We start from the raw sequence: 25,776 nt of genomic DNA, 5'->3' as shown, positions 1-25,776 counted from the left end.
CGGTACTTAGATCTAGAGGCTTGATCAGACTCAGGTTCATTTTTATTTTTGGCAAGAACACTTCATAGGCGATATTGTGCACTTTTGTCAGGAAGCATATAGTGCCTGCTTGCTTCTCTCTTTGCGATGTTAGTAGATGCTGATGATCATTGCCCGGATCCATTATTTCATTAGGGGCAGATCTTCAAAGTATAAACCACACAATTAATCCCTGGTATTATGTGACTTCTCATTGGATCCTTCTACTTTACTTAAAAATTCGGGATGACTTGAAATTAACAAACTGAATGGAAGTAGTAAGGGTTGTTTCAGTTTATTTTGTGATCCTACTGGAGCCCAGGCCAGTAAACTATAGAGGGCTATGTTGTGGTTCTCTGAGAAGCACATCTATTAGGGCCTTGGGGCTGATGAGGAGGGAAGACTACTGATTTGAGGTGTTCAGGAAATGAGAATGGTGTTGGTTTGAATTTTGCAATAGTGTTCTAAAACCTAAAATGCATTCACTTCTGCTAAAAAAAACAACTATGCCCAAATACTGTCCTGGAATAGATAATGGGCTTAAGGGGGTCTCTCCAAGTTTCCCACCTTCAATGAGGGGAAAATAAAGCAGTCTCCTGAAACCCAGTTGAAACTCACAGCTCTGACTAGGTAAAAAAAAAGAAAAAAAAAAAAATCCAGGGGGTTATATAGCTTACACTTACAGGTTACTGCCTCTGTCTGGGCATGTGAATTGTGGTGTGGCTTTTTACACAGCAGCCTTCCCTGTTTGGTGGAATAAATCACAAGAGACTGCCACGGAATTAGAATGTTGCTGTTAGAGACTCAAAATTCAACGTTTCAAATATAGATCATTTGTCAGATCAACAGACAGAAAGATGAGACCAAGCTACTCCCAGAGAAGGAGGCAAAGCCCTTTGAGTACAGAGAAGATGAAAAGAACAGTAGGTGATTGACAGAATTTGGTTTTGCACTTTGGAAGCACTTTTGCGTGCTAGACACATGCTTCATTGTTGCCACAGTAAAAACAAAAAACAATAAACAAAAAACAACCCCCCCAAAACACAAAACAAAAACACAACAGAATAAAAGGTGATAGCTGTAGAGAGTTCTATTTAGAAACATGCTAAAAAGAGGCATAAGCCTTTTCTGTTGTTTAGATTTCTAGTTTTATTAATGGTCTCAAAAGAAACTAAATCGCATTAAAAGACGGTTTTAAATTAATAGGGCTGAAAACCAAGAATTAGGACCAAGAAAAAATATTTTAAAATCTAGAGATTCACAGTGGAATTTTAACATAACCAAATCCACCCCCACCCCGAGCCCCAGTACAAAAATTCTCTAGGGTCATAGAAATAATCCAATGTAACAAATGTTCCAGGAATTAAAGTCCTACAGAGGCAGGGGCCGCGAGTCTGTCCTATTTACTCCTGTGTCCCAAGCATCTAACACAATCCTGGTACACACTAAGTGTTCCATGAAAACATGCCACATTAATGAATAGAAGAAACCCCTTAAAATTACTGAAACCAAAAGTTCCAAATGCGACATAAAACCTGTAAAAAGGACAACGGTAAGTTGACTCTTGACAAGCTGTCATCTGAAAATCCTGTCGAAGCTGCTTAATAAAAGCGTTGGGTTGATACACCCCATGTCTAGAAAGTTGTAAAACAACTGGAGAAGGTCCAGAGCCGAGCCTGACTTGCTCCAGATTATAGAGAATGACAGCCAGACTTACTGTTTGCATTCCTGTCTCTGCCTTTTGCTGAGCAGTTTCCGTTCCAACCAAATCTTCTCATTTTTAATTTACTCTGATATTTATATGTCTACTGATTTAACATCATATCAGACCAGTCTGGGCTTCAGGGTGCCCTTGACATGCATTTTTCTAATTGACCTTTACATGTATTATGCACAGACCAGCCAGAAATCCTTTTCAACGTGAGCCTCTCAGGTGAGAATCGTGGTTTCACTTGTCTCCAGAAACAGCTTTGTTCACAGACTCCATTTAGAAACAGCTCCCCTGCCCCCTCCCCACCACCTATGTCTTCTGTAAGCTTGTCCAGACATGGAGTACATCATCAGGCCAGGCCTTCCAGTCATTCCATTGCTTGCAGAGCAATCATTTATAGGCATTTGGTGTTTTGTCTGACATCTGTTTGATGCTGGAGCTCCAGCCTTTGTCTCAATGAATCACTTGTCAGAGAAGGTTGTGGCATTTTAGGCTGAATTTCACACCTACAAGGAAGGGTTGCCTGGGATGTAAGTGATCTGAGGCTTTTTTGCGATGACCATCTTGCCCACCTCCCACGAGGAATATCCCACGAGGAAATAGGAACATAAGGGAGCCTACTGAAGGCTTATTTTCATTGTCAGTGTGTGCCCTGTCCCCATGCCTTTGAGCCAGGCTTTCCTCTCTGGGCACGACCCTGCCAACTGACCTCCATGGCTGGAATGTTGCTTCTAGAAAGAACTGGGCTGAAATATCTGGGTAGAATATTTTAAGAGAATCAGAATCAGAGGGAGAGACTTTTAAACAAGAAAAGGGAAAAAAGGAATTAAACATTCTTTGTAGTTTGCAGAAGATCCTCTACGTGTGATGTGATGGCTGTTCTCAAGTTGGTCCTCGGATGTGGAAAGTGTCTGTCTTGGCAGCACAGTGTCAGGAGTCACACACTGGGTCCTAAGCCAGGCTGAAGGCACAAAATCGAGGAGTCCCCTTCCTTATTCTCCAAACAGTGTACCAGCGACCTCATAACACTATATATGGCAAGCGAGGTTGCTTTAAACCACCAAGCCTGAACTATTTCCTTGTAAAAAGTAGTTATTCATATAGAGTACCCATTGGCAACTCCCATTTGATCCGAGGACCAGAGGGGACCAGGAAAGGGTGGGGGCAAGCTAAGCCCAAGAACACCAGACGTGGCCTTTCTAAACCAGCATCCAGTGACTAGAGCATGTGGAGAGAGCAGAGATGGAAGGCAAGATGAGAGTATAAAGAAAATCCGACCGAAAAATCATGCACTTTTTACTTCATTCTGTAAGGAAAGAAGGATGTGAGACAAGGCCTATGTTGGAGGGGTTCTTCTTAGTGCCTTTTAAATTCTTTGGTTTCACAAAAAGTCACTTCATGAAGAGTTTGTCACAAACAGATGAACCCCTAGGATGAGAGGTCAGAATCTCCAGCTTCGATGAAACAGTAGGTGGAAGGCCAGTTTCTTGTTTAGGTTTTAATTTAAAGAGAATGGGGAAGGGGAGGAGAAACTGATATCCCATCTGAGGCTTCTGGGTCTTACACGGGATCCTTTTCATGTTCCTAAATCAGTGTGAGGGGGGTGGGGTAGGGTGCCAAAACTTTGGCTCATCAGTCACTTCATGCATCTGAGCTGGAAAACATTTAACCCTGAGATGCAAATCATTTAATCATGCTGAGTCAGTGGTGACCAAAAGTTGTGAACCCTTGGGAGCCAGGAATTCCCAACATGATGTGATAATGCATTTCACAGCATGGACTTCAGATCTCCAGAGCGCAGGCCAGGGAAAAAGCAAGGCAGGGAATCTATATTCTCCTAAAGTTTCTGCATAACAAAGACAGATCCTCCCTCCCAAATTCAATGAAAATGAGGGCTCCCAAAGGGCAACTCCCACTTCCCCCGTCCCCCTCCACATACTTTCCCCTTTCTGTTTGCACCATTAGGTCAGAAGGTTAATGAAAATGCACTCTAAAATTATAAAGAAGATGAAGCCAGGCATGAATATGAGATTTCCACTTGAGTCTGAATATTCCATCTGGACGTTAGGCAAACCCATTTGCTTAAAAATCGTACAGTTCTGTCCACATTTGCCTGGATAGGTCTGAGATGCTGAGGAACTTGATAACTACTAATTGCCTACCTTGGAAATAAAACTAGGAATGCAGGTTGGATCCCGGCTTAGAAGTGAAGTGTTGCGAGCTTTCTGTGTAGTCAAATGATGTGTCAGGATAATGCTGCATTTGGGACCAAACGAGAGCTGGGATTTGAATTTTTCATCTTCTATCATGTAATTTTTTTCTTTTTCTTTCTCTTCTTTCTTCTTCTTTCTCTATCTTTTTTCACTCTCTTTCTCTTTTACAGAACACTCTCGTTCTTAAGGATGGACCTGCAAATATACAGCATTTCCTCGAGTCACTTAAAAATCTTTCTTTCCTTAGGGCATCGATTACCACGGAAGGAAAACAGTTCGTCGCACCAGCCACTCTTAGAACATTGCTTTTACAGCAAATATTATAAGATGATGCTTTGACTGAAAGGCGACACTTTACATTAACACCCCGACTCTGCTCACTCATTCTGAAGGAACAGCTCCAATGAAAGTAAATCGCAGCTTGAAGACAAACCAACTGGAAAAGACACTTGCTTTTTTTTTTTTTTTTTGTCTTTTAAGGTTTTCACAATGGCTTCAAAGGAAATGTGAATTAATCATTTGTTTTGACCCAAGAGCAGCAGAACTTATTTTGAAGACTTAAACAGGCAACACAAATGTAAACAAAAATCTGGGACTCCCAAATGCTAAAGCTTGAAAGGAGTCAGTCTGAAAACATCAATTCTACTCAGCGTTTATTTTCATTTGAAGATAGTGGAAATCAATATATAAATCACGGACAATACAAGTTCTTCTGGTCTGGCAATTGTCCACATGAATCTGTTACCCTCTAAGTATAGATACAAGATTTTTTTTTTTTAATAGAAAGACAGGGCAATATGGCAGTTAATTAGCAACTGATACTATAAACTACAGTAGATACAAAGTTTTGTCATATAAATTAATTGCCATTACAAAAAGGCAACTGCTTGAGCTAAGAAGGTACAAAACCGGGTAACTTCCATAAATATAACAAGAAGCTAAGTGAAGAAATACATAACAGACTGTTTTTGCTAGATAATATTTGAATATGCAAACTAAGACACCTGTGGCACTTTACAGGGAAGTAGCAGTAGACGTCCACACACGCCACCCACCCACCACCCACCCACACTCGCCCGTCCAAACCCCCTCCCCACCCCCCCAAGTGGATTTCCAAAACATGGCCAATTCTAGGGTTACAAGGACAGGACGCCGCTCGGAAGCAGCAAGACGGCGAGCTCCGAACTGCCAGACAAAGAAGGAGCCTTATTGACAGTTGTAAAGCATTAGGCGTCAGACAGAAACTTGTCAAAAACAGCTGTTGTTGGGTACTGATTGATAATGTTTTCATTCTGACGGCTGAGACACTGCAGACAGTCGTGGGTCTGAGAAGAAGCCCATCACTGGCGTACACATGAACACACACACAGACAACGGGAAGTCATTTAACAGATGGCTTCGGAGCACTCAGCCACAGTATCTTAAAAAGACAACATTCTACATTTAATGAACTTGCAGAGAAAGCAACGCCTAATAATCATTTATTTTTCACAGAAGATGAGCACAACAGAACGAAAATGAAAGCAGGGATGGTGTAACTGGTCATCGGAATAAAAGTTTTGTGCTGCTCACGGATTACACAGTGAAAAAATATTCAAGGACGCTGTAGACAAGATTGAATATGAATCTTTTTGGATCCATTCCATGGGAAAAAAAAAAAAGCTTAAAGAAGTGGTCGATGTTTCAAAGGTAATGATTTCATTAAAATCCACCTACAAGATTCAACCACAAAAGCTGCATCTGAATGGTGTATATCTTCTGGAGAATTACAAGGTATTACATCACCGTGTAATACAGTGCGAGTCTGTGGTGTTTGAGAACCAGTCTGTGCTACCTAAAAATTACAAACATGTTTTTATTGCTCAGGTGAAAGGAGCAGTTTTCTATCATTTGGCCATTTTGTGTTTGAAGTGGTCAAAAGTCTACAAAATGTGCCAAAGAGTATTACATCCATAAACTTCAATATCCATAGATTATTCTTGATTTAGAAAAGGTCAAAGGTGCCAAACCTTAGTAAAACTGTGCATTTATCTCTACATAATTTTATCATTTAAATTAAATGAAAAAAAAAAATAAGAGAGTTCCAAAGACTGAATCTAGGCCCTAAAACGATTTGCTGCAGCCCCAGCACATTTTTTAAGGGCACACTGAAACCCCTGAAAATAGAGGTTTATAATAGGAATACTGATAGACCTTTAATTACTCGTTGGAGACAATCAGTGACTCCGTTAAACTCAATTAGCACTTAATGAATGAATATACAGATGATTCTGTCTTTGTTTTCTTTGTTAAATCCATGCCAGCTTAAACCCTCGCCAGTATAAACTATACTTCATTTGGCTGTTTTAAAAATTTTTTATCTATTATTTTCAAAATTATTTTCTCTCTTTCAATCAGACACTTGAAGATTTTTAGAAAAAGATGCCTCTGTCATGTTGCAGCTTGACTTTATGCAGGGGAATCTTTCCATTAAAAAAATATTTGAGGACTCGATGAAATCGTCACCAGTGATGCATGCATGCATTATGCCTAAATTCTCTCTTGTCTCAAAAACGGAGTTTTTGCTCTTACAAGAGGGAAGTGAGACTTCAGATGGAACCAAGGAAATTATGCATCTTGGCTTTAAGTTCTTCACGTGAATTTTATCTCGGCAGGATCTTCCTCTCTGATAAGGTGATTCATTGAAGTTTTTGTTGCTCATTTTTCTCTCATAATCTATAAGGCCTGTATACAAAAAACTCAAGAATAAAATATGACAAAATAAAATAAAACCCCCAAGAGATCTTGGAAACAACAGACATAAAATGAGGAGCCCCAGTCACATAACGCTCCACCCCCAAACCCAGGGAAAATGAGTCAAGATTCTGAGTCTCCCTGAGTCCTTCATAAGGGATTTGATTTCTGTGAGCCGCGAACTCCATCCATTTTAGCACAGAGTATAGAAGAGCTGCTTAGAACAACAGAAGGAAGAGACATGCGGCGAAGGTAATTAGTGGTAAACAGAGAATAAATTCTCTCTCAGTAGTGTGTACTTGACGTTAATGCCGATGATAATTCACCTGATTTACAGAATATTCACTTTAATAGAGAGATGAGAGTCTGAGATAACTAGAGGAAAAGAGACACTGAAGCCATTAAAGTCTTGATACCAAAATAAAATTAAAATGAGAAACTAACATGATAGGTTCAAGGCCTTTGGGAACCCGTGTTCTGTGCCAGATTTCACATTCTTACAGCTTCATGGTCTTTTTCTTCTAACAAATTTATCAGCTGAGAGAAGCTGTCTTTCAGTGCATCCACGTCTTCCAGCGAGCAGGGCTGCAGAATCCAGCGTTTCCCACGTGCAAGTGGTTCAAGTTCAAAATATTTTTTGACCTTAAGGAGGGGGAGAAGATAAATATGTTATTAGTTATATCAGAACCTTTCTAATTCCAAACGTTTGCCAGCGATGAAGTTGGCAGGATTTCAAGGAGAACGTGTGTGAACTGGGATGCCGAGGACTTTCTAGAACTCCATCCACAGCTGCTGTGATAATGTGGGTTATATGTTGTGACCCAGGACTGTTTTCTTTAGGGGTGAGTGACCTGCTTGCAAGCCGTGTCACCCATACACGTATCAGCATGGGAGGTCCGATGGAGTGTAAGAAAGAATCACATTCACTACCCCACAGGGCAGAGTGCCCTGCAGGCACCAGAAAGATTCAATTCAATCAAAACTACCAGCAGAGCAGCTTTCGCCACATCCCCTTGCTAACCCACGCGGTTGGTGACAACCCACAGTGTGCGCTCCATCAATGACTCAGAGTGATTCTGACTACCAAACACATACACGACAAAAACTCCCAACAACTTACAATTTACATAATCTTTTCTCTCTCTCTCCCTTCAATTTCTAGTCTCTATTTTTGAGACCTGGGAAAGCAATTTTAGGAAAGAGGATAGAACCTGAGTATGTGTGTGTGTTTGCATATTTAAACCATATACATATACATACATACATAAAGCCTCCCACTTTTTTTTTTTTCTCTTTCTCCTAGTCCTGAATTTTCAGGGAGGTAAAAATCACAACCTTTTAACTGGTACGTGAGTAGAGAAGTTGCTATCTTAAAAACCAGTCACAAGTCATTCTTAGCAGAGTGGCTAGGATACTAATAGTGTCCAGGATTACCAACTCCAGACTGTGAAGAAACATCAAATTGTTACGTCTTCCAGAAGTATCTGATAAAACACAAAGCTCGTACAGTGACGGTCCTGCCCACACTACATCGCACAGGAACAGAACACTGTATGTACAGCCCAGGGAGGTTTTACGAACGTAAAGTACAGTGAGTAGCAACACCAGAAGAATCATTGTTCAAAGACATTCTTGGTCAACAGATTTCATTAAATCCCCAGGGCAAATTCCAAGGTCTTACCTTAGTCAGTACTCGAGACCCAGGAAAAAAAAAAGTGTCTCAACCACACGCCATTCCAAATGCCTCTATCATCGTGAGGACCAGACTATAGCAGAAGTACATCATCCAAAAGTGGTTTTAAACTATGTGTACTTTTTCCCCATGGGAACAAGAAGGTATATGTAAGAAATACTAAGGTTTCGTGCTAATTTAGGAACCACAATTACACTAACATTCTATAGTTTGAGTGTGTCTCTGAAGTCCTTCTGTAAATGTCTGCAAACTAGTAATAAATACTGCACTTAAAAAAAAAAAAGCCCTGTGAAGATGGAAGGACTCTCATTAATTTTAATTCTGAAAAGTAATGAAAATCTCATTTCCGATCAGAAAATGGGTACACAACTTCAGAACAGTGTTTGCCCAAGGTATTTTATAAATCATGTTGTTAAGAGGATTCTTCCTTATAGAAAATGTAAACTCCCTTCTTTTCGTTTCTTTTCTTTAGAGCACTGAAAACAACTCACTTCCAAGAGAATCTGAAATTGCTTGTGCAACAACCAGCCCTAGACCAGCTCTGCCCCACCGAGGGCGGGGGCTTGCCAGTCAGCAGACCGAGGGAGGCCGGCAGCCAGCAGGGGGAGAGAAGAGTTGCAGGGGGGTCAGGTGGGGACCGGCTTTAAGGCTACAGCTTGAAGGAGGAGCTAGCTGCTCTGAAGAGTATAGAACCAGAGACGTCGGGCTCCTTGCTTCTCCCACAAAGTAGGGCTTCAGACTGCACTATAATAGAATCCAGTATTTGATCAATAATGCCTCTCATCAAGAGGGGATGGCATGGAACATCCAAGATCTGGTACATGAAGGAAGTTGTACCCTTGCCCCATTTCATAACCTCACATCATTTTAAGTCTTGCCAATAACTGAAAGAAGACTGGTGGGAAGAAATTCAATGATATTAGAATAAAGAAAAAGACTAACATAACACAGTAAGTGCATGTTACAAACAATACTCCTTCAAATGGTTTGCTTAAAAATTCACAGAATTGATTCTGGCGGCATGTTAACGGCTAATTTGGAAACAATGTTAGATTTAAGTAATCACAGAACAGAATTTGTGATATTCTGCAATACGAACCAGACACAGAAAACCAGAAAGGACTTAGGTATTCATTAGGTTGGTTTCTAGGCAACTGAAAATATAGACTATTGCGTAAAGATGCTTGGAAGATAATAAAGATGTCTGAAGGTAGTTTCAGAAGTTGTTCCTGCTGAATATGAAACATGAGGAGGAAATGGAAGGTTCCATTACAGGGTGGTCACCAGATAAAGGAGCCTAATGGTGTTAAGCTGACAAATATGGCCGCGTAACCTGAGATTTTTGGATCTGTAACCCCCGTGGGTACCTCACTCACCCTGCCATACTCCCCCAACTGGTATCCAAATGATTCCACCCCAGCTACATTTATAATATTAACTGTAGAACTAGTCTGGCATGTCAGTGAGTTTCAAGCACAGTGAGTGACTGCTGCTGGAACACAGCTTTTCACTACCCAGAGTCTCAGGTTTCTAAAAACAAAGCGGATAATACAAGAGAGGGGAAGATGGAGACCTCATGCTCTGACTTGAACTTTTCCTGTTAGGTGAACATTTTCATTTAGTTTTCTTTAATATATATTTATTTGAGAGAGTGTGTGAGCACATGAGAAATTGTGGGGGGAGGGGGAGAGAGAATCACAAGTAGACTCTGTGCCTAGTGTGAAGCCCCATGTGGGGCTTGATCCCACGGCCCCAAGACCAGACCTGAGCCGAAACCAAGAGTATTAAGATATGAATTACAGTCACATTTGACTTGTCTGCCATGTCTTTTTTTTTTCTTTTGTCCTTTCATAATGTTGATGTATACTTTTAAAGAATAAGGCGTTTAAGTTTGACCAACATAAATCATATGTTTTGAATACTTAGTCGGCCGCTTAAATATTATGCTTCACTGGAAGCTGCAGGAATGAGGAGGAGGTGACTGCTTCACACTGGCTTCTAGAGATGGCACTCGGGGCAATGACATCAGAATCCAGCTGCCTGGCAACCTGCAGTCAGCTGGCTATTTTCGGGTTAGCCACAGAGAGTGCGCATTTTTAGTGGCCATGTGTCCACCCTAGAGATAGGAAAACAAAGCCACCGTAAGTAGCCAACCTATTTTAGCTATGTCATCAGAGCCCTCCTTCACTCATGCCACTGTGGAGTGACGTGCGTGACTGCATTCTGTTGATTCCCACATCACATTCACTGTAGAGTCCTCATAGAACAGACAGCTCGGCACCATCGCTTCGCTGCCCACGTTTGTGGCAGCTGTGAAATCGGGTAGGAGATGTCCTTTATGTTTGTGTAGAGAAATAATCATCCTTTCCTACTTGCAGGACCTCTAATGGGGTTATGCAATGATACCAATTTCCCTATCTTGCCCTCACTTCACAAGCAAAAATTTTAATTCTTGCAGACCTATTGTGACTAAATTTCTGGAAGTCATGGAAATAGTTTCTGAACTGCAGTAATAGGTCTTCCCTTTTAAAGGCCTGCAAATCTCATTTTATTTATAACAATAACTGCTTGTTTTTCCCATTTTTGTTATTAAAGCATGTACGTAGTGTGTGCCCAGAGTTGGCCTCATTTTCCCTTAAATACTCTGGGGAGCAGGGGAGAGAACAGTCCAAAAGGGATGACTTAGTGTTTTCATGTGACATAGAGTTAAGTTCTAAGCTCAGACACTTTTATAAACCGTGCTTTGACCCACATGAGTGTGTAGTAAGACATTAAAAAGGGGGTTAGGGGGTGGGACAATTCTTTACTGCATGGGACTGTGCTGTGCATTACAATATGTCGCCCCTAGTTCTAGTGAACTCGATGCCAACCGGTCACAGCTGTAACTAAAAATGCCTCACCCCCTCCCATGTCCAGAGTGCCACCTGGGGTGGTACTGATGCGGGTATCTCTCGCCCTGTCTGGCGTGGTTCAGCTTGCTTTCTCATACATTCACCACTGGAGACAGAAGCTGGCTATCCTTTCTGCCCGTACTTCTCTAGCTCCCCACCTACCCACCAACACATACTCCCTCTGGGGAAAAAAACTAGCAAGTTATAATGGACCCCTCTTAACTTGAGGGTGGTTGCGGTGGGTTACGGTAGGGTGAAGATCAGTACAAGGAGCTCTGAAAGTTGGTTTCCACAACTTCATTCATTCAACCACCACTTTCCTGAACGCAACTGGCGAGTGTGTCCTGTGCCAGCGCTCCACCTGCCCATGTATGGGGTTCCACCAATTAGAGCCGAATACGGTAAAACAAAAGACAGAGACAAGAGCCCGGAGAGGGGGCTGTCCTCATCATCTGTATTATAAGATTACAAGCTCCCTCGGCCCCGGCTTTTTAGTGACCACAGAAGACGATTTAATACTGCGCAGTTTACTAAAGGCTTTTTCACTCATTTATAGCCCCTGGTTATACTTCAACTGGAAGAAAAGCAATGGATTCAAACAGAGAGAGAGAGAGGAGTATTAAAATAATGTCAGTCAAACTGAAAAAGAAGTACCTTGGTAGAAGACTGTTCAAAGACACTTTTGAAATAAAGGCACATTCTTTTTTCATCTCTGGAAAAGGAATGAGTCTCATGAAGGAGTCCTGGCTGACAACTTCAGCTCCTTCAAACTGACAGTGATCAATCAGCAGGTAAGACAAGACAACAGGGACACTGGATGAGGAACACAAGCAAAACACAGAGAGCCAGCAAAGAGAGCTGCAGCTGTGGATGTGACAGGCAGAGGATCTGACAGGCAAGCAAGAGCACGATGCAAGAGACCATGACTCAGTAGCTCTCCGACCCAGTGGAGCCACTGTGGCTTTCTTGTCATTTTAAATCTACAACATGTCCATCGCATGCCTGTTATTTTTCAAGTAACTATATGAATTCTGTTTTTTGAGACCGGTTCATACGGGTTTTGAACTCGTTGGTTAGCAGGATGGTCTAGATGATAAACGTACTCTAGGGCTCCGATTAATGATGTTAAGAGAGCTGACTGACGAGTGAAATTTTGTAGGATATTGTCCATGACTGTCAAAAAGGGAGAACTTGCCTCATCTTCACCTGAGCTCCTTAGTTCATTCACTAGAGCAGATTCACCTGTTGTAGGCCCATGTTACACGGGGGGGACATTTGTATGGAAATGCTGATCGTGCCCCTTCTCTTTCCACCTTCCAGGCACAAAGACATCAAATTCTGTGAGTCAAGAAACTGGCCAGGGTCTGAATTATTTACACCATGGAAATATGCAAGTGCAACAAACCAAGACTTTCTTCTTTCTTGAGAGTCGGTTGTCAAGCACTCACCGGCATGCCCAATATGTACATCTCGCATGTGAGTGTGCCAAGGGGCCTCCAGTTTTGTGGTCTTAACTGCAGAAGACGGAGCAGGCTTAACTTGGTAGCCTTCACCAAGGCAGAGAGAACTTTGCCCACGCCATGGCCCCAGGATGGGGTCTGGAGATAAAGTGGCAGGGCATCATTAAGATTCTTCCGAGTGCATTCTTGGCAGCTCGTTCAAAGAAAGGTTAGTCTAGAGAAAGCAGCACCAGCTGTTCCCCTTTTCATTGTGCTTCTTGCAGGATTTTGAAATCCTTAGAAAGGTACTAAATATATCATTAAAGGCAGAAATAAATAATACAAGTAAAACCAATTTGCCATAGTCCCAAAGATATTACGACACAGAACAGATTTTGCTCACTTTTTACTGAGTACGAAAAGGAACCAGAAAACAACACCTTGATCATAACCAATACCACACTATTACTTTGGGAGTGCAGATCTATAATGGATGATTGATTTCAAGAATGTTAGGGGTAATATAAAAGTGCAGTTATGGTAAGATCGCTTCTTTCTTAAGCAAAGTGCAGCCTGCCTGACCTTGGAATAATTAAAAACCAGACAAATGCCTGCAGGTTATGACCGGTGATTGAGCCTCGCCCTTAATAGAAGTCTTCTTGTCCAATCAGTAATGTCTGATGTGTGGACAATGTTGTATGTTGTGACAATAATTATACAGAAACCCCATCTTCCACTGCATAGGAGAAGTCAGTGTGTTCCAGAAGAGCTGAATAAAGTGATCCCATTGCTTTGGTGGTAGGAGCTAGAATCTGAAAAGCATTCCTGTTTTTTGCTTCATCTGCTAACCTAGAATTACAGAACAAATTACATCTATTTTCTCTTTTTGATATGCCTGTAAGGTTTGTTTTGTTCTCCTATCCCAAAAGCTTGCTTATCAGACAACCACTGTGAGAGGGAGAAATTAGGTATGGAGGCGGGCCAATAGAAGATACCCAGTATTCCTGCAGAGCATCTCCTCTACTCCCGGGATTCCACCTGGCCCTCAGAACCTGCAGTGATTCCCCCATGCAGGCCTTTGCCCCAACTTCTTGGTCCGACCGAAGGTGCCTCCATCCACAAGTGGAAAGAATCAGCCTACAAATACTCATACTTTTACACCCAGCTGACATCCTCCTGTCATCTCTAGGGGAAGTCTTAATGTAGAAGAAACTTTAAAAGTAGAAGGGACCTTAATCACAGTAGCCACTGTTGGTTACCTTCCAGCACCCAGGAAAATAAAGTTTTATTGGAACATAGCCATGCTTACTCACTTGTCTATGGCTGCTTTCACGCTACAACGGCAAAGTTGAGTAACTGCCACAGAGACAGTATGTTCCACAAAGCCTAGAATATTGACTGTTTGGACCTTTACAAAAAAAATAAAAAATAAAAAAATTTTGCCAATCTCTGGCTAATGCTGTTTGCAGCTTCTGGCTTTGTCCAGCAGGGGTACAAGCAGTGCCCGGGAGGGGACTTGGGGGGCTGGCCTCACTTGCTAGACCAGCTCGTCCCCACTCATACTGTAGGGAGCCAGAGGAGTTGGCTTTTCCAACCTGGCCAGGCTCCACTTATAATTTCAGAGGCTTGGGATTGCAGTCTAGCAGGCGGAAGGGTCATAAAGCCATATTTTTACCCCTCTGTGTTCAGCCTGGGTTTCTTTTAAGTGGAGACTTCCTAACACCACCAAGAAATAGCCAAGGCACAGGATCCATGGCCTGTCTGCTTAAGGCTTTTGGTGTCCTTAAGCATGGCTCTTAGTGCAGAGCAATACTAGTTATTGTTACTTTGCAGTTTAAAAAGGAACGTACAATTTACTAAATATACAATGTCTAAAACCCAGTTTTTCCTGCAGCTATTATATTCAATTTAAAACTCTTACCATTCTGTCTGTAGATCTGGTAAGTTTTAACAACACATTCAGGATATTGGATACAGTTTAGGTCCTTTTATAAACTTAGTTTAATTAGTCACTTTTATACATTTCAAAACTCCATTTATAAATTTAATATATTCAATCTTCTTTTTCAGCATTTAGAGTGTAATAATCAAAATATCCTCAAGTAGTTAAGAAGTCTTTTTTTTATCCCCCAGCGAGAATTCTTAAGCATTTCTTCAATTAAACTTATAAATTCAATGACTCTCAAGTTCTGGTATTTCTTCTTCTTTTTTTATTTTTTAAGACTTATTTATTTGAGAGGGAGAGAGGAGAGCATGCATGAATGGGAGTGGGAGGGGCGGAGGGAGAGGGAGAGAGAATCTCAAGCAGACTCTGCGCTGAGCACGGAGCCCGATGCTCTCACAACCCTGAGATCATGAACTGAAACCAAGAGTCCAATGCTCACTGACTGTGCCACCAGGCGCCTCTGAAGCTCTGGTACTTTATAATACTATTTACAGGCTTAACTAGATTCTCATACCTTTTTTTTTTTTTTTTTTAAAGATCTATTTATTTTAGAGAGAGAGAGTCAGAGTGTGTTAGAGTGGGGGGAGGGGCAGAGGGAGAGAATCTCAAGCAGCCTCCCTGCTGGTCATGTGGGGCCCACATGAGATCAGGACCTGGGCTGAAACAAGAGTTGGGTGCTTAAGTGACTGAGCCACCCAGGCGCCCCAATACCTTTCCATATAGGAGGCCAATTCTAAAATAATTTATATCTTAAATTATAATTACAAAGTGAACGTACCAGGTTGACCTAAATTTAATAAATACTTGAAACGAAAGTATTAATATTGCAGATTTGTTATTTTATCATTTTTATACTCTTAATGTTAAATTTTCCAGGGTTTAAAGGACTTTCCCATTAAGGAGACAACTTTGCATCCCAAATGAAATGGGTTATCGTTTCATGTGTGGTTCTCACCTCATTGAACTTCAGTTGCTTTTCAAACAGTTTTTAACTGAAATGTGATTGGAGCTACAGATGTCCAGGGCAAAATTTTGGGGGTCACTCATTGTCAAGTTAGGTTCTTAATAAAAATAGTTGCCAAACAAAAAGAACCTCCTGGCCTTCAAAGGGGATTGTTTGCTCCTGGATGTAAGTTACTGTCACCTATTTGATGGGTCCACTCTCAGAAGCAGACAACCCCTCCTAAGATTCTAAAGAATTTCCTTTATCACTTGTTTGGCTTTTACATTTCTCTAGCACACACTTCAACATCTTTTCATTCGGCTCTACAACATTTATTTTTCATTTATTGAGCTATACTTTGCAGACTGTAAAATTCACCCTTTTAAAAGTGTACAAATTAGTGATTTTTAGTATATTCATGGACACCCGCAATCATCACAGCTATCAAACTTCAGGACATTTTCACCACTAGAAAAAGAAACTCCCCGTCCATTAGCAGTCACTCCCCATTTGCCTTTTCCTCCAGCCCTTGGCACTCACTAATTTACTTTCCGTCTTTAAGGATTTGCCTATTCTGGACATTTCATATAAATGGAATTATATAATACATGGCCTTCAGTGTCTGTTTTTTTCACTTAGCATTAAGTTTTCAAGGTTCATCCATGTTGCGGCATGTATGAGTACTTCTTTTTATGGCCAAATGATATTCCATCGTATGGACATACCACATTTTGTTCATCCATGTTCATCAGTTGCTGGACATTTAGGCTGTTTCCACTTTTTGGCTATTATTAATTCAATTACACGAGCCACTACTTTCTCCTTCAAACAGGCTTTATAATCATCATTTAAATTAATGAGTTGGGATATCAAGACTCAATGGGAATGAAGCATCTTCACAAGTCTGGGGTGAACTCTTTTCACTTAGATTTATGAGTATATCCTCGTTTCACTTGAGGAAATTCAGAGATTTGGATAATTATTCTTAATTTTTTCACGTGTAAGAGACCTCAGCAGTTCCTGGAAGGCATAGAATGGAAAAAATCCTTTTGTATTCTCTGATGTACCCAGTATAATGCCAGACATAAAGAGGATCCTTATTATTTTTAAACAAATGTAAAGAGCTGAAACTATAATGAAAAGGGCAACAAAGTATGTACTATGTTTCATCTCAGATTAAAATGTTAGTAAAGGAAGGAAACTGAACATTGGAGAGAAGTTGCCACTCCTTTTAATTAAGCAGGCCAAGGTTTCCTGCAGGAGGTGGGATTTCATGAACAGTTTCAAAACCGTAGGTCTAATTGGTTTAAACTCTATTATACATATGCCTACAGGCAGCTGCAATGAATTGTTTTGCAAACAGAAAAGTAAGCAACCCCTCATGGAAAATAGACCCACTCCAGAAATCTCAAGACCCAAAGGACACATATGTTTTGAGCTATTCCTTTAATCTGTGTCCAAACAAAGCATCTAATTCTTATCTCAGAGAATGGAAAGCACTGACATATGCAAAAAGAGAAGCATCGGTACACTTGTCTTTGCATGCAGGTGCAGGCCTCAGACTTTTCAAGAACATCTATAACATAGTCATTAATTACAGAGGCAGCCAGGTTTCGACAGTGTATCATTTTCTTTTGCACTCCTCTCTTTCCCTTCTGTAATCAATTCTATTCCACTCCTTCAAAAGGGCATTTGTTTTTGGTACCAGCACTTTTCGGGTGTTACACTTGATTCTGCACCTTCCACGTTTGCGGTAATACCGGGTTATGATTTACATTTATTTCAAAAAAGCAAACATTGTAAGTAGGAAGAAATTTATCTATGAAAAACTTTTTCCTGGCAATAGAATATGGCTGTTTAAACAGTTCTACCTATCTGTATGAGAGCTAGTCAAGTATGTACTAGACAGGAAGGAGAGTTAATGAGTGAAAGCCCCAAACACATCAGAGACAACCAATTAGCTTGTCTGAAACACAGGCTTGTAAAGCTATCAGTAACTTATAAAATGGTCTGCTACACACGAGTAAAATGCTGTTTAAATGGCTTGCTTAACTAGATGCATTCACCATGAAATTGATTCTTTTAAGGTTATCTTTTTAAACTTAATACTCATTAACTGTGCACATTGAAATGGCTGGCTGGGTGGGAGGGTGGGTAGATATCTTGGTATCGTAAGGTACAGGCTGAAGATCTGAATTCCATACTTTTTGTGGTTAAGAGGTATTGGGGAAGAAACCCCAGCAATTACCAACAGTCGTGTCTGCCTCAGTCATTGAAAAGGATCAATACACTCAGATTATTCCTCCTTTGCCTTGCTAACTGCTTAGCTTGGGATTGGCAGATGGGCTCCGAGGACCTGCCAGTGCTGTGGATATACGCATTTGTGTTACGGAACTGCACTGGTTTTCACCACAGCCTGTGATTCTGCAAAGTGGCACGAGAGCAAGGTGACCTGGAGCCTGGTAGTTTTCAAACTCAACATTTGCCTCACAGTGATCAGCTTTCATCCCCCAAAGACTTACTTTTCTAAAATATTTGAGGTAACTTGATGTTAGCTGACACATGAACAACAATCACTACACTATTTCATATTTTGAGTTTTCTTAAAACATTATTGTATGTTTTGAAATTGTTTTTTTGGCTGTGTCTCATATTTAGCTTTTTTTCTGTTATACAAGGCTCTGTGCCACGAATACATTTTAATCAGTTGTGACCTGATCAGACAACCAGAAGAGCATGCTTTGATTCTGACAGGACTAACTCTTCTTTCTGCTCATTCGATATTGGTACCCTTCACAAAACCACTAGGAGTTGGTCAACTCAAGGGATTCTTTGATTTAACAAATTAGGAAAAAATAAGTTGCAACAATGCTTAAAGTTTGTTAAGAACACAAATATCTGTCAAAAAGAGTTTATATATTCTAGTTTATTTGGCATTTGCAATGGACTTTATATCCCCTATCTTAGTCTTGCAGCTGGGCGGTGTGGGAAAGGCAACAGTGGTAGTAACAAATCAAAATATTAATATATGGAACCCAAATAAACATGTTTAATACTGGCCTTGTGGTACTATGGCAGCACTCTGTCCTAACAACGACAACATTTAGATGTTGGGGCAGATTCAAATTCTTGGGCCTTAAACAGGAGACAAATATGGCAAGCCACGCGTTGCTGAGCCGCCAATGGAGGGTGCCAATGGCCCTGTCCAGATGCAGAGATATTCAAGGGATGTTCCTGTCAGCAGTTTGTCCTCTGGCTCCAGCAAGGAGCCACCATGGAAACACTGGGAGGAAAAGGAAAAACAGGAAGGCGTGGAGAGACGGGGGAAAAGGCAGAAAAAAATGACAGCCACCTCAATAACACATCTGAGCAAGGGGAACAGGTAACAAATGGCCTTCGAACAAACTGCCATGTTGTTAGTCACAGGGAGAGAATTTCTTTTCCTACTGGCAATACGGCCAGGAGCCTAATATCCTGGCAACTGAGAAATATGAGCTTGGAAAGAGGCTTGCAGGCAGTCTGAGGAAAGAAAAGCTGAGTGGTAATCCGTTCTGAGGAATTTTAGCCAAAAAAACCCACACAGGACTAGTTGAACTCAGAATAAAGCCCATGAAAGACAAGTCTGGAGAACATTACAATCAGACATAAAGAGAACACCAGAAATGAAGGTTCCAAAAGCCACTGACTGGATTTAGCATAGCACTGTTAGTGTGGCCCTTGTGTCCTAGTTGTCAAACCAGGACTAGTCCAGAGCATTAGTTCTCAATGGAGGGGAAAGGTGAGCATAACCCTCAGGGGACATCTGGCAATGTCTGGAGGTGTTTCTGGTTGTCACAATGGGGGCGGGGTGTTTGCCGCAGGTATATTGTGGGTGATGGTCAGGGATGCTGCCCAACACGGCACAGGACAGCCCCTCGCCCCTGTTCTCCCCACCCCCAACAAAGAACTGTCTAGCCTGAAATGTCAATAATGCCCGGATTGAACAACTGTTCTGACCTGATCTTTTAAGGCAAAATCAAAGGACAAAAGGCCTGTTAAGGCTTCTATCTATAGTTTATCAGCACAAACCATCAGGCTCCCTCCCTGGAATCTGGAGATTTAGGAACTGGATTAAGAAAGCAGACCAGGAGCTATGTCAGGGTACAACTCTCTGTCCTCTCTTCTTGCTCAAAGTGGACATCAATCGATCTTGGTGAGGACAAGTCAAAACATTCAATTGGGCTGAAACAAATGCACCAAATAAATAGCCACCTTTCCCTCTTTCTAGCATTAACTACGCACGCATTCACTGTTTTCAGGCCCTGGGGATACAAAGGTGAACGGTGAGTCCCAGGCCTCATGGAGCTTACTTGGAAGAGACTGACAGGTATCAAGTAGGTGCGTCAGTGACTAAGTGAAGTCAGATGGAGTAAGCACCATGAAAACCCAGAAGGCACCGCGGCAATCATAACATTTGCCATATAGCTGATCCAAAAGACAGACTGAGGGCATGATGTGAATTAGATACCAAGCAGTTGCAGGTAAGGACAAATCTTTAGCTGGTTTCAAAACAAACTTTCATACAGTTACAATAAAGCCCCCTTCAATTAACCTCCACTTAATCACCTAGGCTTAACCAACACTTCATTGCCCGGCTTCAAGATAATGACGGACGTTGTCTGTACAGTGAAAACCCACGCCCTGTGGGCTCAGCCCCGGATGCAGCTGGCCGCTCACGTGATGCTCACACTGGGCACCACTCTCTGGCACGTCTGCTCACCTCTGCTGCCGACTTCTTACACAATTCTCACTGAGGCAACCATATTTGCTACTATTATCAAGTCATTTAATTAAATATAGCATCAATATGGCATCAACAGATGAAATAGGAAGTTGAGAAGAGAATTTCTATTTCTATGAAAAACTGCGTGGAATGTGTTCAAAGAGCTCAATAAAGGTAAGTCACTAAAAACAAACTTTTGTCACATCAGATTTAGGGGAGACAACTATCGAGAACTATTGTGTGAATTGCTTCCCATGTGTCTTTAACTTACCATCTTATTTTGTTTTATCTTACGGTTTTATTTTAAAGAAATGGGAATTGAAAGTCATAGATAATGGCTGTATTTTGTGCAAAATATATGATACAGAACTCTGGTTAGTGGCCACGTACTCAGAGAAAAGGCACTGGCCCAGTATCAAAAGACTAGTACCGTTTTTATGTTTTAAGTTAAATTATTTAGGGTGTACATTTATTTTATGTTTTTAATGACAAGACACCAGCCAGCTCTTTCTTCATTAACTGTTCAACTACCAGTTCAGATCAGGTCAGATAAGGGGGGCTTCTAACAGTCTCAAATCCCACTTTTTATTCCGTCTGAATTGAAAGCCCTCTCAGGGGGATGTCATTAACACCTACTTCAGTCGGAAGTTGAGAGTGTTACATAAAATCGTGTCCACTGTCAGCATCAATACTAGTGTCTATCACCTCAAATCCTTTCGTGAAAGAAAGTAGAGTATAAATAAAGAAAACACTCAAATCCATACTGATGCCCACACCCCTGCAGTCTCAAGTAGAGATATTCACTATTCACATCTCTGAGAGCACTGGGCACTTTTTGTTAAATACAGTATCCTTTAACAAAATAAACTTTACGTTATTTTGAATGTATTTGTAAAATATTTTCTAAGTAGAACTTATTCCTATTTTCTAGACTCAGAAATGCAAACAGAATTATAAAGTACTTTTCTTAGCTGATGCCCTGGATTCATTTCCCTGCACTCACAGCTCTCTAGGGAACATGCAATGTTAGTGCCCTGAAGAACACTCTTATTGTACCTTGAAGTTATTATCTGTTACTTTACACCTTTATCACATATCCACGAGTAAGATGGCAATTCTATCATAGTATTTAAAAATAAAAATCATATAATGCCAACACCTGACAAACGATGGCTTGGGCTGTCTATTTTTAACTATAAGTGTCAATAATAAGATAAAATGACGCATGTAAATGGTATTTACCTCTGTGTGCCACAAATTTATTTTTAGTGAATGAATTACCTGATACCCTGTCTTTACATTTAGCATAAGAGGATCTAGACTTCAAAGCCCTTGAACTGGGTTTGTAAATTTTGGGTGTGAGTTCATAACATCTAATCTCTCACACAGAAACATGTGGCTCTAGAGAAAAAAAAGATGGGAGAAATAAATTCTTGCCTATTTGACTCCAGCTTCTCATCCAGACATACCACACGCATAACCTGTGCACTTCTTAGCAAGTTAGTTAAATGCAGCATGCGGTTTTCATAAAACACTCGGGCGAGCTGAAATCTCTTACAGCTGCGGAAGCATTTGAATCCTGACTTCTTATATGAAGTCACAGACACCAAGTCTGTAGTAACCTGGTTACAGGTTGAACTGCTTTTCGGTGCTCTCAGAAGGGGCAAGCTGACGTGATAAACTGCGGGGATGTCTGGGATGACCTACGGGCTGCAAGGCTTGGATCAGTAACCAAGAGCATTGTGTTCTGGAGTGGAGTTCGCCCGGTTCTGACATGACCACTGACCCTGTGAGGCACAAAGACACAGGATACTTCCCACACAACCTGAGGAAAGAGAAGGAAATGAACGAGCAGGAACAGCATAACGGGCAGAAGTTCTGAACAGGAGACTGAGACAGCAGTGAACTGGACTAGCTGTTCCTTTAAACTAGGTTATTAAGCCAAAGACTTGTTTAAAGCCCTGAAAGATGTACTTTATTAACTAGCACTCATGAAAGAACTGAAGAGAGTTGAGCAAATCCTTGTATTCTTAAGGCAAGAACTTGGAATGGCTTGCGTAACTATCTTAATGGTTTTTAGATTCTTATGAAATTTTATAAATTAGACTCTTATGGTTCAGGTTTCAGAAATTCATTTGCGCTGTATCAGAGATGTTTAAAAATATTCCTATATCTGCACAAAGCATAAAAAAAAGGCTCTCTGGAAAATCATGCACCCCTTGCACACCCAATATTCCCCTCCCCATTTCCCCCAACCCCCAGAATCCTTCCCATCTGCCAGCTGGGTTTCATTTTAAGAATTTCACACTGAATATAAAGTGCTATTTTGACCATGTGGCTCCAGAAATGTGAATTTATAGTCTATTCAGATCGTACGCCGATGATTGACAGAGAGGGGATTAACCAACTGGATGCGATGAAGCCGCTGCCTCTTCCTTCAGGTTGCTTAAGTTTCCAGGAAAGGATGGTCACCCTCACACTGCTTCACCGAGGCTGGCAAGAAGTCGTCTCCTAGCAGGGCACTCGCTTTTCACTTTTCTAGGAGATGGCTGCTCTACCTTGGAACTCCACCCCCCTCCCTCCATGTTCCCACATTCCATTGACTTCCCCACATGTAAAATGTGAACACTAAAGCTTGCTTTCTTAGACATCCTTTGCAACGATGTTCCATTTATTGACATATAACACATATTTATAGTTACTGGTCTTCAGGTGTAAGAGTCAAATTTTGGGAAAGTATGTGTGTGTGTCTGGTTTTCTTGGGTCAGGGCTAGCAATGCCTAACAACTTACACATGGGAAAGACTCTTTGCATGTAGTATTTCAGAGACTGTTGGCAAGTCTTGGCCATCTAGAAATGTTTCAAATACCAATGATATTTAAGCTTTTCCAAAAGTAGTTCTGTTTTTTTCAACGGTGATCCATCTTGTTTCACACTTATCATCCTCAAGAATTGTCTTAGGCATGAAAGTATAACTATATAATCAGATTTTCTAAATCTTTCTTTTTGCAACTTTAGGATCATGCTGTTCCTAGTATTCTATACACTAAATGCACAATAAGTAACACTATAAAACAGATTACTTCTCTGTTTAACATAAGATCAATGAAACGGTATATAATCGTTGAATTTCGAAAAGGGTGTGCAGAATGTATTTAGATCTGATACTGTAGCCAGCCTCAAAATTAATGAACATATCTATACTTGTATTACACATACACATAAAAGTTGACGTCAGAGGGGAGGTCGACATCATCAGAAAAGTACAAGCTTATCACATCCCATCAGGTTTGTCCTGTTCAGAACTGGAAAGGCTCTGCTCAAGACCAGGGCTTTAGTTTCTAAGTTATTCGAGAGAGGTAACAATGCCTTGCTCCCTTCCCTCAACACAAAAGAAACAAACAAACAAACAAGAACGCTATAGAAAATCAATTATAGTTAAGGGAAAATTTCTCCTATTCGCCAGCATAATAAATACATCTCCATTAAAAAAAAAAAAAACCACCAATCTTATACCTTTAAGTTTTAGACACACTGTCTGAACAGTTAAGAAAGTCACTTGAGAGCAGAGAAAAGCATAGGAGCCACGTCACACTGGTAACAATGAATGGTAATACGGCGGGTGGGGAGAAGGGAAGATTTTAACTTTTTCTTAATAAGCCTTTGAATTACTGGACTTGAAACGATAAGCTCCTATAGTTTTTATACTTTAAAACATGAATAAAAACATACATATGAACAAATCAAGAGCAGAAAGGACATTTTTAGAAAGAAACTAAGAATATGCCTGTACGTAGAGACACATAAAAGAAGGTAACTGGCTCACAGTAGAGGCTCAACAAACAGGCTCTGTATGAATGTGAAAAAACAGTAAAAATTAGCCTCATGTGGTACTATCGACTTCAATTTTAAGAATGTGCCCACTTCAGGAAGGCAGGGGGACTTCCACACCAATAGGACCACTGCTCAGGATTCTTAACTTTCACAACTGAAAATCCGCCACCCTCTCACCAGGCTGTGAAGTTCCTGTGTGGGTTTTCCAGTCAGTAGGACCAGTACTTTGGGTCCCAGGCAAGAAATACAACCTGCCAGAGTCTGCTCTTCATCACACCCCCTTCAGAGAGAAGATCGTAGCCTTCCTCCACAGGCTGTCTCATGCTATCCTTGAATGTCATTCCAGTATAGCCTGTGGAAGGCTATAAAATCTCTTCACCACACTTTACTACTAGGGTCTTTATTTAATGTCAGCACAAGAAAAAGACACAAAAAACTGAGAACTACATTTGTGTTGTCATGGGTTACTCATTAATTCATTTGGTATCTATCTTACAAAGTCTTTTAGAACTGTGGAAGACCGTTCTTCCCTGTGGAAGACATAGCCTCCTCTTTTCCAATAACAAGGAATACATCACAGATCATGATTCCTCCACCTTTTTTCAGAAACTCAGAGTGCTAAATATGAAACCAAATTCCAGCAGTGATTTAACCCATAGGGTTGATGGTATTCTAGTCTCCTCTTCTTTGTCCTGATCTCCTGCTTTAATTTTTTGTTATTATTTTCATGTGAGTCACTTTAAATTCTTTGTGGACAGAAGCAGAGTAACTACACAGACAAATGAAAATAAAGGAACATCTCCATCTGGAGTGAATAATAACATTCCATCTCTTTGCTTGGCATTATTACTTAACAGAACACACCAAGCTTCATTGACAGTCACTAGGTCTTGAGTCATTCTTACTATTTTAGGGGTTCTTAAAAGTGCTTGTCAACACTATTACCAAGGAGTATGGACTCCGATTTTTCAGAATTGTCTAAGAAACCTCAGCTGAAGTTAATTCATTTTAAGAACGGACTTTATGTACCACAGGAGGAAGAAATTCTTCAGTAGATCAAATCCCTTACAAAGAAATCCAAGAGACTGTTCATTTTACTGTATAAAATGCATGATGCTTAAAATATAATTTTTCAGATTTTTCCCCTCCTTTTTTAGGTGGTGCTGGTAGTGTTCACATAGAATTTTTTTCCCCTGTGGTGTTTCCGGGTGATGGGATTTTAACAGCACTGTCCAGCTCTTATTATCTTCCAGGCCAGATATCAGATGTCATGTGGCATTTTAAATACCACGTGATCAAACCTAACAACACCCTCCAAAATAATCTTCCAAGGGCGGGGTGGGGGTGGGGCAGCAGCGGAATCTAAAATCAGCAAAGGTAAGTTATCTTTAGCTACAGGACTTTGGCCAAACTCTGTGAGATAAATAAAATCTGCCTTTATTCCTCTTTTTCCAGCTTCCTTTCTAGTAAATCCTTTCTGCAACCCTAGGACCTCAGGCCTCTGTATATCTTACTATGTGTCAGGCACTCTTTAAAAATTTTTAAAAACAGGGGCGCCTGGGCGGCTCAGTCGTTTAAGCATCTGCCTTTGACT

At 40.9% G+C, this 25,776-nt stretch overlaps 1 protein-coding gene across 5 annotated transcripts in view; it reads right to left on the bottom strand.

Annotated features, from left to right (window-relative positions):
• Positions 1-25,776, bottom strand: part of ARL15 (ADP ribosylation factor like GTPase 15) — a 435,459-nt gene that overhangs the window by 8,388 nt on the left and 401,295 nt on the right. For 2 of the 5 annotated variants that reach the window (XR_005834860.1, XR_569107.2), the window contains 2 exons: positions 7,120-7,317; positions 3,892-4,137 (listed from right to left, as the gene is read on the bottom strand). Coding sequence is in view for 2 of the 5 variants with exons in the window: in XM_008692545.2 (XP_008690767.1) it covers positions 7,165-7,317 (153 nt within the window). In the remaining 3 variants the exon portion in view is untranslated. Of the gene's footprint in view, positions 1-1,083; positions 2,236-3,891; positions 4,138-4,578; positions 7,318-25,776 lie in introns of those variants that run through there. The other 3 variants (XR_569106.2, XM_008692545.2, XM_008692544.2) reach the window with 3 other exon arrangements.

The sequence above is a fragment of the Ursus maritimus genome, unplaced genomic scaffold (assembly GCF_017311325.1).
Source record: "Ursus maritimus isolate PB19 unplaced genomic scaffold, ASM1731132v1 scaffold_15, whole genome shotgun sequence".
Taxonomy (NCBI): Eukaryota; Metazoa; Chordata; class Mammalia; order Carnivora; family Ursidae; genus Ursus; species Ursus maritimus.
This window is presented reverse-complemented; position numbering and strand designations above follow the sequence as displayed.